A 13,420-nucleotide genomic window follows, 5' to 3' on the forward strand; every position below is an offset into this window, starting at 1 on the left:
AATCCTGCCAAATACCCTGTCATGAGCCTTCTGTTTAGCAGAACTCACTCATAACCTTAGCTATGAACGTGCTCAAAATTGGCTTTTGTAAACTCTCAGGGGAAGCTGAAGCCAGACTGTGACCCAAAGACTGTAATGTTTTCCTTGAAGCCTTGATGCAACAATAGCAATACTGCCCCTTTATACTGGCTAACAGGTTTTTCAAAATTAAATGTATTGTTGAAGAATATATATGTTAGAAGTAAACTAAAAGAAACGCAAGGGAATGATTAACGAGTCAAGATATTTACATTTAAAAAGGAGAGGGATACAATTGCAAACACGCAGGAGTCTTCTTAGATCTTTTTAAATGTTTTATTTCTTAACCGTCTTAGATATTACTAAATGTTCTATTTCTTAACCTGACAGTGGGTACATGAATGTTTATTATTCTGTAATTCATACATTGTTGTGTTTATAAACTTTTCAAAATTTACAAAAAATCACATCATCTATTCCCCTTGCTCATTTTACATGCTCATTAAAGAACATTAGCTTTGCCTCCAATAAGCAAATGGACATGGGACCACTTGGCATGTGTAATTCTCTTTTTAGAGTAATAAACTGGTGTACAAGTTTTATTTTAGAAAAAAGTATTAATAAAACAATAAAGGCTTAGTTCACATAATTACTATGTTCCTATAAATGAAATTAAATTGGTCTCAAAATATAGCCTCTTAGAGCCAATATATCTTCTGCAACTAACCAAATTCATTCTCTGAATCAAGATCTTTGTGATGCTTCAATTTCTTCCCATATCGCAGCTTCAATTTTTGTAGTATCATATTCCCTCATCATATCAAATTCAAGCCACGGCTGACTCCACTTCTGAGCTTCTTTCATTTGCTTTTCAGTTAAACAAAGATCAAATCTGATTCCTTTAATATTAAAATTTGGGCGTTCCCAGCGTTTAGACCAGGGCTTAGGTTTCATTTTCACTTTCAGCTAAGGAAGATTTAAAAAAAAGAAAAAAATAATTAGGCTGATAGGCATAAGCCAAAATTCTTCTGAAGTTTTCATTAAGATGATTCTTTCTTATTTTAAACTTGAACTTCTAGTTTCAAATGTATAACACATACCATATTAACAGGAATTTCTTGGGTAGGCTCTTGTGGTACTGGCTTCATATTCACATCAAAAGTGCTATATTCAGGAAGGGCATCTCGTAAATATAGCAAGCTATCATCCAGCCGTTTCTCTAATTTAACCACTTGAATCTCCTGGATTCGAGGATTATAAAGTTCAAAGCAAATCTCGACACCTAAATAGACACGAAAACATATTCTTATCATCTAAGTCCACATTCCTATGCATCTCATACTACAGTAAAAGCATTTCATAAAGGAATTAGCACAAAGTTTTGCATGGAGAAAACATGCCATTAATTTGAAATTTTTAAGAAAAAGATTACTGAAAGAAATAGAAATAAGCTAAAATCCATTTAAATATAAAGTGAGAAAGTCTGAATTCGAACGATAGTCTAAAAAAGAAAAAATGGTTTTTATAAATATGTTGTCACATATCTTTTCAATTCTCATAGTAGTAACTTCAGAGAAGGTCTGAATTCTTCCCTATGTCATGTTTTTACCTCCCAATTACCTGAAGAAAAATCAGTCTTCCATGTTAAGAGTTTAAGATTTATGATGCAAAAGGGGTAAGTAAATTTTTAAGTTCCAACTTTGGTTAGACGCTCCTTTGATTAAGGATTAGTTGCTTGTTTTGCCTATTGCCCTTCCACCTTTCACCATGTGAGGGCACAGTGCTTGGCCCTTCCAGAGCACAAACAACAATGCACCATCTCAGAAGCAGGGAAGGAGGCCTTATGAAATACCAAACCTGCCTGCACCTTGATCTTAGATTTCCCAACTTCCGGAACTGTGAGAAATAAATTTCTGTTCTTTCTAAACTACCCAGTCTGTAGCATTTTGTCACAACAGCACAGAGTAAGACACCAGAAATGTAAACCAGAGAGACTGCACAAATGCAGGCAGACAATGGTGACATGGATGACGGTGACAGCAATGGAGAGGGACGAACAGACAAAATCGCAATATAGTTTTTGGAGACTGTGCCAAGAAAACCTGATTGACCACATATGTGAAAATAAGTGGATAGGCAGTGGTACCATTTATGGAAATAGAAAAGACTGTGAGTGGAACACCCTGCAAGGGAAAATAAAGGGTTCTGTTTTCAAATTATGCTGATAAGACATCTCAATAGAGTATTGATCAAGTAGTTACATATGCAAATCAGGAACTTGAAAAGGGTCAGTCCTGGAGTTATAAATTTGGAAGTTATCATTATACAGATGGTATACAAAGCCACTGGACAAGAAGGAAACACTAATGCAGGAAGCAGTGATGGGGAAGGTTGAAGTGGGTTATAATAATAGTCAGACATATTATAGAGAATGGCAGGAGGGAGCTAATCCTTTTTGAGTATTCTGTGTCTAGTATATCAAGTATAGTATCTCACAGCTGATTGACTAGAACCATGCAGAGTGGAAACTATAACATCTTAATGCTTAAAGAAAATCAAATGACTCACTCCTATGCTCATTTACTTCTATTATAAGGCCTTTCCAAGTATTTGACCTGATTTAAGGCACAAATTTTTGTGATCAGTCAAGTCCTGCTGAATGCCTACATGCACAGCCCACTAGGTCATTACAGAATAAGCAAGACAGCAACTGCTCTCAGGATCTTTGAAAATAAGAATACTTTGTTGTTGGAAATCATGAAGCATACAACTTTATAAACTTAACTGTACCTGCCATTTTAATTCATAATCTTGCTAGTTTTACTACTTGTTCCTCTGCCTATTAGGAACAGTATACAAACACAATTTTGCCTTTTTAAAATTCCTCCCAAATCATATGAAACAGTGATGATTTTGTTTTGTGTCATAACATAAAGTAAAATGTGGGTATTCATTTTAGGAGCAAGTAATTCATGAGGACATTAATGTCTGTCTTAAAGTACTCATGGGTTATTTACTCCTAAAAGGAATATCCCCACACTGCTTTATAGTCATTTATTTCCCCACTTTGATGTTGCCATGGTTTGCGAATTCTACTTCTAATGACTGTTGTTCCAACCATATTTAATCATTAACCTCAAATCTCAATCCATTTTAAAGCCACAGGCTCCACATCTCCCCTTACAGTCCCCTTTTACTTTCAAGTCTCAGATTTCTTATCCCAGGATGCAGAAACAAAAAGAAATCCTGAGATAACATTTTCTAGACACTGAAAATCATGAAATAAAACTTACCTTGTCCTTCAATAATATTCCTAAGGATAAAAGTAGCTCCAAGTCCTTTTCCTGATCGCTGGATGCAAATCCCCAGAAACTGGCTGATTTTTCCATTGGCATATGGGTCGGATGTAGTAACACGAAGAATACTTCCTACAAGTTCAAAAGAGAAGTAAACTTCTTTTCAGCACACCCAGCTGAGAAGTAAACTTTATATAAGATGCAGAAACAAACAAACAGCATTTCTAGATAACTTCTTAACTGCCTAAATCTTTTAATGTAGGAATAAATACCTCATATCGCATAACCCAGGTATGTAAAAAACAATCTTCTTTATGCAAAGAAACTAACCATCCAATCACTAATAATAAAAGCATACAGCTCTTACTGACCAACATAGAACTCTGGAATGTGGAGTACTTTTCTCCTTTCTAACATATCTTTTCTTTCTATTTGAAATTTCAGAGGATGTGTTCTTCCCCTTCGAGGAATGAATTCAGGACTCAAGAACCTGTGAAAAAAACAATAAATAAATTAATTAAAAGTAAACTTAAAAGGCTGCTAGAAGAAAAATTGTTGCTTTTCAAAGAAATTAAAGAATATGATATTGACATGTTTTATTCTTCATGGTCTAAATAAAAGTCAATCTTATTTCTAAAATTTTTAAAGCTCATGAAAATAGCTAACAATTCCTGAGTACTGACCTGGTATTTTGTTAAAAGCTTTATAAAATGTCTATTGCATAAATTAATCCTTCTAGCAACCATGTGGGTTTGGTGTTATCTCCTTTTTACAGAGCAAGAAACTGAAGCTTAAAAAAGGTGAATAACTAACCCATTACCATAATAGCTATAAATCTGCAAAGATTTAAATGTAGGCATGCCTCTCAATCTCCAGAGCTTATAACCATAATTACAAGCCTCACACTGAGCTATACATGCTATAGTAAATTATGTCAGAAAATATATAAACATATAAATCAGTATTATAAATGGACTTTTAAAATGATCTTCTTGATCACAGAAGATGGCCCTGGAGATGGTGCTGAAGAACTTGCAGCATCTATGGGCTTGTCTGCTGTGTTTGCTGGTCAAGTCTATAGACCAGTTTGAATATGATGGTTGTGACAACTGTGATCCCTATGTACAGATGAAGAATAATAACCGAGAGATGGTATATGACCACACTAGCTCTTCCTTTGATGGAATCATTGCAATGATGAGTCCAGAGGACAGCTAGGTCTCCAAGTGTCAGCTAGTCAGTAACTTTAAGCCAGGTGTATATGCAGTGTCATTCACTAGTTGCCTGCCCCAAGGAATCATGTGGAAGTGAAAAGTCGAGGAGTGATCTCCAAATCCAGAGACACAGCTTCAGCACATCATGTCCCTGAACCATTTTATCTTCTTTGGATGACAGGTGAGGGTGGGAGAGATTTGGCCTGGTGGATTAACAGATGGAATTGAGGAGAAAGTACAATGCTGATCTTCCTATCCATGGCCCAGGGCTGCGCCTTGCCCATGGCAAGGACTCTAGGTCAAATGCCAATAAATATGAACCTCTAGAAAGTTAAGGCCATGACACATCTTTGCCTCCCTCTCCCTTTCTCTTAGGCATGGTAAGAGCTTATTTATCCTGTAAGAATCTTCCCAGAGCAGCAGAGGCCCTTCTACTCCCTATTGACTGTCTCTGAACTTCTAGCATTGCAGCCTTTCTAGTTTGCAAGAAACTAGAAAGTTTCCTTACCTTCTGCCTATCATAAGGTGCCATCCAGAGGCCAGGTAACCCCATCAGCTTGGTAGTCCTGGTGTCTCATGGTTGTATCTTTCTGCCCTCTAGACCTGGCACAGCAGTATCGTTTGAAGAAATCCTGAGGCTTCATAGTGCTCTTTGCTCCTTGACCACGTTTAATAATTCCTGTTTTTTCCCCCTGCTCCCCCTATACCTTAGGCCAGTGCCACATCCTTGCATTTCACATTCTCCTAACTGGAGACCCTTGGGCATTAGGTGACTGCTGGGTCCTACTCTGCCTTCTTTGTGCCTCTGTATGAAATAAGCCCTTCCTTTTCTCCTCTGGCCTAGTAGGGAACCTTGGGTAATGTCTCATTTTTGGCCAAGGTGAGGTATTTGTTTTAGAATAAAAAATTCACCATAAATTATTATTTACTTAAATTTCTAGAAATTTCTAGAAAATAAAAAGAGAATGATTAGACCCTGCCTGTTTATCTCAGGATTGTTGTGATTGCAGAAATGAAGCTATATAAAAATTGTGTGAGTCTTATAAAGGTGAAATCCTTTTGCTCAAAAAAATAATAATAATAATCTTTTTTACTTCTATAACTAATTTTAAACTAATTATGAAATATTTAATCTACATTAAAAATATATATGACAGTACAATGAATATTCATGTCTCTACCACCCACCTCAAGAAATAAATTACCAATATTGTAGAAGCCCCTGTGTATTCCTTCCTACTCCCTATAACTACTATCCTAAATTTGGTCATTATCCCCATGAATTTTTCTTCAATTTTCTACTTTGAAAATTTTAAAACCTACCAAAAATAGTAATACAATGAACACCTGTAGATCCTTCATTTTACTTTTACCAACTGCTCAAATTTCACTGTATTTGCTTTATGCATATGTATCATTTTTTTCTGAACCATTTGAAAATGTCAGCCAGGTGTGGTGGCTTACATCTGTTATCCCAACACTTGGGAGGCTGAGGAGGGTGGACCTTTGAGCCCACGAGTTCCAGACCAGCCTGGGCAATATAGTGAGACCTCGTTCTAAAAAAAAAAAAAAAAAAATTTTTTAAATGCCAGGCATGGTGGTGGGTACTTGTAATCCCAGCTGCTTGGGACGCTGAATAGGGAGGGGTCCAGGAGTGGGAGGTTACAGAGCCAGGATCATGCCACTGCACTCCAGCCGGGGTGACAGAGCAAGGCTCTGTCTCAAAAAAATGGAAAAGCAAGGCATTTCATTCTTCAATAATTTAGAAGGCTTATTCTAAGAATAAGGACTGGCTCCTATATTATCATGATACCCTTATGACACCTATAAAAGTTAGCATTAATTTGAAAGCATAATCCAATACAAATGTTTCCAATCTTTTGGCTTCCCTGAGACATGCTGGAAGAATTATCTTGAGCCACACATAAAATAAACTAAGAATGGTTGGTGAGCCAAAAAAAAAAAGGCAAAAAAAATCTCATAATGGTTTAAGAAAGCTGACAAATTTGTGTTGGGCCACATTTAAAGCTGTCCGAGGCTGCACGATGGGCTGCAGGTAGACAAGCTTGATCTAATACAGAGTGCATACTAAAATACATGTCATCAACCTGGGAAGGTATTTTACATCTATTCGTTGCTCAATTCAAAATACAATCAAGCTTCACAGATCATATTTGGTTGTTAGTCTCTTAAACTAGGACTTTTCCCCATCTTTGTATTTTTATACCATTAAATGTTTTGAACAGTCAAGGCCTACTATCTTATTCCTGGATTCTGGATTGTTTCCACATGCCTAGACTAAGGTTAAATGATTTTAGAATATTACAGAGATGATGATGTGAACAACATATTCTGTCACATCAGGAGACACATAATATCAGCTGGTACCACTAGTCGTAAAGTTAGGTTTGACTGTACCGAAAAGTTTCAGAATGTCCCCCTTACATTTCTTTTTACTTTACATATGCATGTATGTCTAGGCAACATATATTGTTTAGTATAGTTTTTTGTTTTTTTCTGAGATGGAGTCTTGCTCTGTTGCCGAGGCTGGAGAGCAGTGGAGTGATCTCAGCTCACTGCAACCTCCACATCCCGGGTTCAAGCAATTCTTCTGCCTCAGCCTCCCGAGTAGCTGGGATTACAGGCACATGCCACTAACACTGGCTTTTTTTTGTTTTTTGTATTTTTAGTAGAGATGGGGGTTTCACCAAGCTGGTCTCAAACTCCTGACTTCATGATCTGCCCTCCTTGACCTCCCTAAGTACTGAGAGACAATGCACCTGGCCTATAGTTTTAAACTTCATAAAAATAACATCCTACTACATTAATGATTCTACAGGGTTTTTTTTACACATATTTGTAAAATCATCCATGTTTAAAAGTTAGCTCTAGTTCATTTTTCACTGCTGTACAATATTCTGTCATATGAATGGATCTGCCTATTCACCTACTGATGGATATGTAGGCTGCCTCTGAATTTTTGTTACAAAAAATACTGTTACACTCATTCTTGTACTTGTCTGCTTGTACATACATGTTAGAGTTTCTTTAGGCTGTGTGTCTTCTGAGAAGATATACACAACTTAAACTTACTAAATTCTGTCAAATTGTTCTCCAGAGCATATAATTCACATTCCTATTTAAGTGAATTCTATTAAATATCACCTTTTAAGAGAGATATTCCACGGGTGGATCAGGAGTTCAAGACTAGCCTGGCCATGATGATGAAACCCCCATCTCTACTAAAAATACAAAAATTAGCTGGGCGTGGTGGTGCATGCCTTTAATCCCAGCTACTTGGGACGCTGAGGCAGGAGAATGGCTTGAACCGGGAAGCAGTGGTTGCAGTGAGCCAAGATCATGCCCCTGCACTCCAGCCTGGGCAACAAGAGCAAAACTGTGTCTCAAAACAAAACAAAAGACAGAGAGAGATTCTAGTTTTACCTTCAAAAAAAAGTTTTTATTAGGAAATATTTTCTGAATTTCTAGGTTCTCTAACTCAGCAAGTTTACTTCTATTTAAATCCATGGAATATTTTAAATGTTAAACAACAACAACAAAAGCCAGGTGTGGTGCCTGTAGTTCCAGCTATTCAGGAGGCTGAGACGGGAGGATCACTAGAGCCCATGAGTTTGAGGCTGCTGTGAGCTAAATCACCATTGTATTCGAGCCTGGGTGACTGAGCAAGATTCAGAAATTAAAAAAAAAAAGAAAAGAAAAAAAATCCCAGAAGTAATCCAATCGACAACCTACAGCCCTTTCAAGAAGCCTATAATCATATCAGGTTTTTGCTCTGAACTCTGGCTTTTTAAAAAGATTGTTACACAGCTCTTTTTTCAGGTCTTAAGTCCTTCAAATTTACATGTATCTTCAAGATTACCACCACTCATTTAAGTTTTTATTCACACTGTTTTGATAAGTAAGTTTCAGACATAATTCAGAGGCAATTTTTACTATGCCATGTCTGCCAAAACTTCCAACCTAAACTATAACCAATGTTTTAAGTTGGCCGATCGATTCCTATCCAGGATTAAGGGTCTTTTGAAAGAAAAGAACGGCTCGTGAACGTAAACCAGTACAAATAGGATGTACCTCAGACAGAGGAAAGTGCTTAAAATACGGGGAATCCCTACTTGAAGTTCTGACTCAATAAAACTGCAAAGAAGTTCAATGCTGGCTTGGGGAGACTCGAGGAAGACAGAACAGAGAGATGCGCTTTACAAATGCAGGCTCAGGAATCCTACACACCCCCAGGTGCAGGGGGAGGTGCACTCCCCACCTTAGAGCCGGGACGTCCAACGTGAATCCGCTCACGCGCGCATCGACCCCAGTTGCCAGCCTGGCGCCAGGGCAGAGCCTCACCTGCGTTCCTGTTGCGCGAGGCGGTGCTTATCCTCAAAGACTGGTTTCGGCGGCGGCTGGAAGGCGCCGGGCTCGGAAGGCCCAGTGCTCTGTTGCCGGACATGCCCTGCGTGAAACCCTGGGAGAGAGGACGACGGAGGTCAGGACTCTCGTGCCCGCCCTGAGATCCTGCAGACCCCCGCAATCTCCCCCAATGCCAGGGTTGCCTCTGATATCCAGGCTCGCGTCCTCCATCCTGACCTTGGGCTCCTAACGCCCCAGAGCTCGCAAGTCCCGTCCCACTTACTGCAGGCGATAGAGGTCTGAGCGGGGAGCAGCGTCCTGGCGGCTTGGAAACTCCGGCCTAGGCCCATTGCAGCCCCTTGCCCCGCTGCAAAGCAGGACGCCATGTCAGCTAGCTCACGTCAAGACTACAACTCCCAGTAATCAGTGCGATGCGGTTGCAGCTACCTGCCACCGGATGGCGGCTGCTATGGGACAAAATGAATAAGTTTCTCCCCAACTCCTTTCCTGACGTCTTAGGAAAAGTGCAAATTTCTCTAGTTATCCATAATGCGCCAAGTTACACCTCTCCCACAGGGGTGTTCTCCCAGCCTAGAAACCTCTTTCCTCCCCACCTCTGAATCAACTATCTTCTCAGGCAAGCTTTCGCTATGCAAAAATCACTGTAGGCCCTCGTTCCCACTAGGTGCCTTGATGGGCAGCTCTGATCTCATTTGCAATTCTTTCTTGTGTAATCATTAGATTAGTATTTAAATCTGCCATTATAGTGTAATGAGGCAATGGAAGGGACAAAGTCTTTTTGCTCACCGTTTTATCCCAGCACTTAGCACCTACCTGGGCCTTAACTAAATCTTTGTTTTTCTTTTGTTTTTGTTTTTGTTTTTTTTTTTTTGAGACAGGGTCTTCCTCTGATGCCCAGGCTGGAGTACAGTGGCCTGATCATGGCTCCGCAGCCTCCAGCTCCTGAGTTCAGGCAATCCTCTCACCTCAGCCTTCTGAGTAGCTGAGACTACCGTCTCGCACCATCACTCCCAGCTAATTTTACTAATTCTTTGTTGAATGCACAGAAAGGAGAATTAAATAGTTTCTGACAGAACTGCTGGCCTGAAGTCCTTGAGACTACAGAACGCATTAAGCCTTTGAAGAACCCAAATGAATTTGGGCTGGGCAACTGTGGATATGGATAGGTGGGAGAAGTAAAGCTAAAAAAGGTAAATTGTAAGTCTTGTAAGAAATATGGAAAATGACTGAGCATGGTGGGGCATGCCTATAATCCCAGCATTTTGGGAGGCCAATGCAGGAGAATCCCTTGAGCACGTAAGTTGGAAACCAGCCTGGGCAACATAGTGAGACCTTGTATCTAAGAAACAAGCACAAAGCCAGGGGCAGTGACTACACCTGTAACCCCTGCATTTTTGGGAGGCCGAACTGGGCAGATCACCTGAGATCAGGAATGTGAGACCAGCTTGGCCAACATGGTGAAATCCCGTTTCTATTAAACATACAAAAATAAGCCAGATGTGATGGCAGGTGTCTGTAATCCCAACTTCTTGGGAGGCTGAGGCAGGAGAATCACTTGAACCTAGGAAGCCAAGGTTGCAGTGAGCCAAGATTGTACCATTGCACTCTAGCCTGGGCAACAAGAGTGAAACTCTGTCTCAAAAAAAAAAAAAAGGAAGAAAGAAAAGAAAAAGAAACAAACATACCAAAAAAGACATTTGGTATTTGTTATCTCAGCAATGGTGACAAAATAGAAGGATTTAACACTTAAGAGTAATGTGATTATTTGACTATATGTTAGTCATTCCAGTTGCATTAGTATCCCAAAGCTACCTAAAATTTAGCATATCCATACTGAGTTCCAGACTTCCTTTCTAGTATTGGCAATCTCAAGGAATGAGTTCAGCATCTACTCTCCTGCCTAAGCCAAAAATCTCAGTGTTATCCTTGATTCCTCCCTATGTTCCCGTGGATGAAGTTCCAAAAACTATTCCTGGCACCATCAGATATCTCAGGAATCCATATACTTTCTCATCCTCCTATCCATATTTCCAATCTAGGACACCATTTTTTCTCTTCAGGATCCCTGGAGATCCCTGCAACAGACTTCTCATTAGTCTTCCTGCCTCTAGTTACCTCCAGTCCTTCACACAGCAACCAAAAATGATGGCTCAGAATACATACCCTGTTCTTGTCTTTCCCCAGTTTAAAGCCTTACTGTTTATTTTGGACACAAATCAAATACTCAAAAAATCAACCAATCTCTGCAGCTTGGCCCCCAAACTCTGGCTTGCCATCCTGAAGAACATGAGCTGTTTCATCAACCTTGAGGAACAGGGTCATGTTTTGAGCACAGAATTCAAGGTGCTGTGAAGAAAGGGCCTTCTATTTTAACTCTAGCTTCTTTTTTTTTTTTTTTTTTTGAGACAGAGTTTCACTCTTGTTACCCAGTCTGGAGTGCAATGGCGCGATCTCGGCTCACCACAAAGCTCCACCTCCTGGGTTCAAGCAATTCTTCCACCTCAGCCTCCTGAGTAGCTAGCTGGGATTACAGGCACGCGCCATCATGCCCAGCTAATTTTTTGTATTTTTAGTAGAGACAGCGTTTCACCATGTTGACCAGGATGGTCTCAATCTCTTGACCTCGTGATCCACTCACCTCGGCCTCCCAAAGTGCTGGGATTACAGGCTTGAGCCACCGCGCCCGGCCAACTCTAGCTTCTTTGATTAGAATAAGAATTTATTCTATAAATGACATGAAATTGCACAACCAAAATTTCAGATGAGCAGTATTTTGGCTCTTCTGCCTACCCAAAAAAGTAGACTTCGAGCCCTTAAGAGTGAAAAGAAGGAGAGGCAAAGATAATCATAACTGGTAGTGGTGAAGATTTTTCTGTATTAACTACAGAAAACTTGGCCTTCACTCTTGCTAGGATTGGTCCTATGGGTAGTGGCAGAGAAGTAAGACAGACCTTTACAGGAAGATGGCAGGAAATTTACTAGACATTATCAAGACACACTTGCTGCCCTCCCTGACAAAACTAGAAGAATAAACCTAAAGAATCTTAGTTAATTTTTTCCCACATTCCTGCCCACCCAACATCCATCAGGCCATTTTGACCTTATCCTAATGTGGAGAATGAGCTGGAGTTTAAATTATTTCACCAAACAACTTCATGGAGCAAAATCAACGAGCACAGAGCTGCCTCAACCATTTTGTCAGCTGATTACAAGAATGGAACTTTGATTATTTACTTCTGTGTTTTACAGCCATGGAAAGGAGATCATGAACATCATTACATGATGTTCAGCCAAGGGAAGAAAGTGTTCCAGGCAAACTGGCTGATTTAGCTTATTGTGACATCAGGATCCTTGTCTGTTTTGCTCATTATTACACACTCTAGTAGAGTATCTGGCACCCAATAAATATTTCCAAGTAAAATTAGGTAGATCACTCTGATTGTACTTTAGAAAAATGGGTGGGAAGCAGGAAATTATTGGAATATTCCAAAAGAGAGATGGTGCTAACCTGGAAGCAAAAAAAATGATTCTTAAAGTGTGAGCCCTTGACTAGCAACATCAGCTTAACCAGAACATGTTAAAATACAAATTCTCAGGTCCCACCCCCAGACTTACTGAATTTAAAACTCTGGGCATGGAACCCAGCATTCTGTGCTTTAACAAATCCTCCAGGTGATTCTGATAGTTACTCCAATTTGGAAACAATAGAGGTAGAGGCAATGGTGATAGAAAGAAGTATTTTTTTTTTTCGTCTCTCAATCTATTTGTGAGGTAGAGTCAGTAAAATGATTTCTGAAGTATACTAGCTATTAATCTTAGCTAGTATAATTACTATATAAGGCAGAGAGGTTCCCATCTCTGCCTTCACTTCTTCGTGGGTAATAGGATGGAAATATACCTACCTCAATGGGTTGGTGTAAGGATCAAATTGAGATAATGCATAAATAAAGTTTGGGGATAAATGTATAGATCATAATGAATTTTTTCCAATCTCATTGAGATATGATTGAAAAATAAAATTTGTATATATTTATATACTTAAGGTATACAACATGATGATTTGATATACATATGAAATGTGAAATGATTACCACAGTTGAGTTAATTAACATCCTTCACCTAATTTTAAAAAAAAAAGCTTTTTGTAAAACTTACTTTAAAGATGCCAGCAAGAGGAAATTATAATTTGATTCATCTATTAACACATCCAAAAAAAGAATCTTCTATACCTAGAAAACCCTAAATATGCTACTGTAAGAATTCTAGTCCTGTTAAGCAACTTGAGTAAAGTTTCAGGATACACAATTAATATGCAGAAATCAATAGCATGTCTATACACCAACAATGATCAAGTTGAAAACCAAATCAAGAATGCAATTCCATTTACAATAGCCACCAAAAAAAAAAAAGCCTAGGAATACGTCTAACCAAAGAGATGAAATCCCTACAACAAGAGCCACAAAACACAGCTGAAATAAATTATAGATAACACAAACAAATGGAAAA

At 39.0% G+C, this 13,420-nt stretch overlaps 1 protein-coding gene and 1 pseudogene across 1 annotated transcript; one reads left to right on the forward strand and one right to left on the reverse strand.

Moving 5' to 3' along the window:
• Positions 1–342: 342 nt before the first annotated feature.
• On the reverse strand, positions 343–9,311 carry MRPL19 (mitochondrial ribosomal protein L19). Its single transcript, XM_002757583.7, has 6 exons — positions 9,177–9,311; positions 8,891–9,008; positions 3,686–3,804; positions 3,312–3,446; positions 1,119–1,300; positions 343–984 (listed from the first exon to the last, which is right to left on the reverse strand). Exons 1-6 carry the CDS (start codon positions 9,277–9,279, stop codon positions 763–765), a joined length of 879 nt encoding a protein of 292 aa, XP_002757629.1. The 5' UTR covers positions 9,280–9,311; the 3' UTR covers positions 343–762.
• On the forward strand, positions 4,188–4,877 carry LOC144579154 (transcription elongation factor SPT4-A-like; annotated as a pseudogene).
• Positions 9,312–13,420: the final 4,109 nt, after the last annotated feature.

The sequence above is a fragment of the Callithrix jacchus genome, chromosome 14 (assembly GCF_049354715.1).
Source record: "Callithrix jacchus isolate 240 chromosome 14, calJac240_pri, whole genome shotgun sequence".
Classification (NCBI taxonomy): Eukaryota; Metazoa; Chordata; class Mammalia; order Primates; family Cebidae; genus Callithrix; species Callithrix jacchus.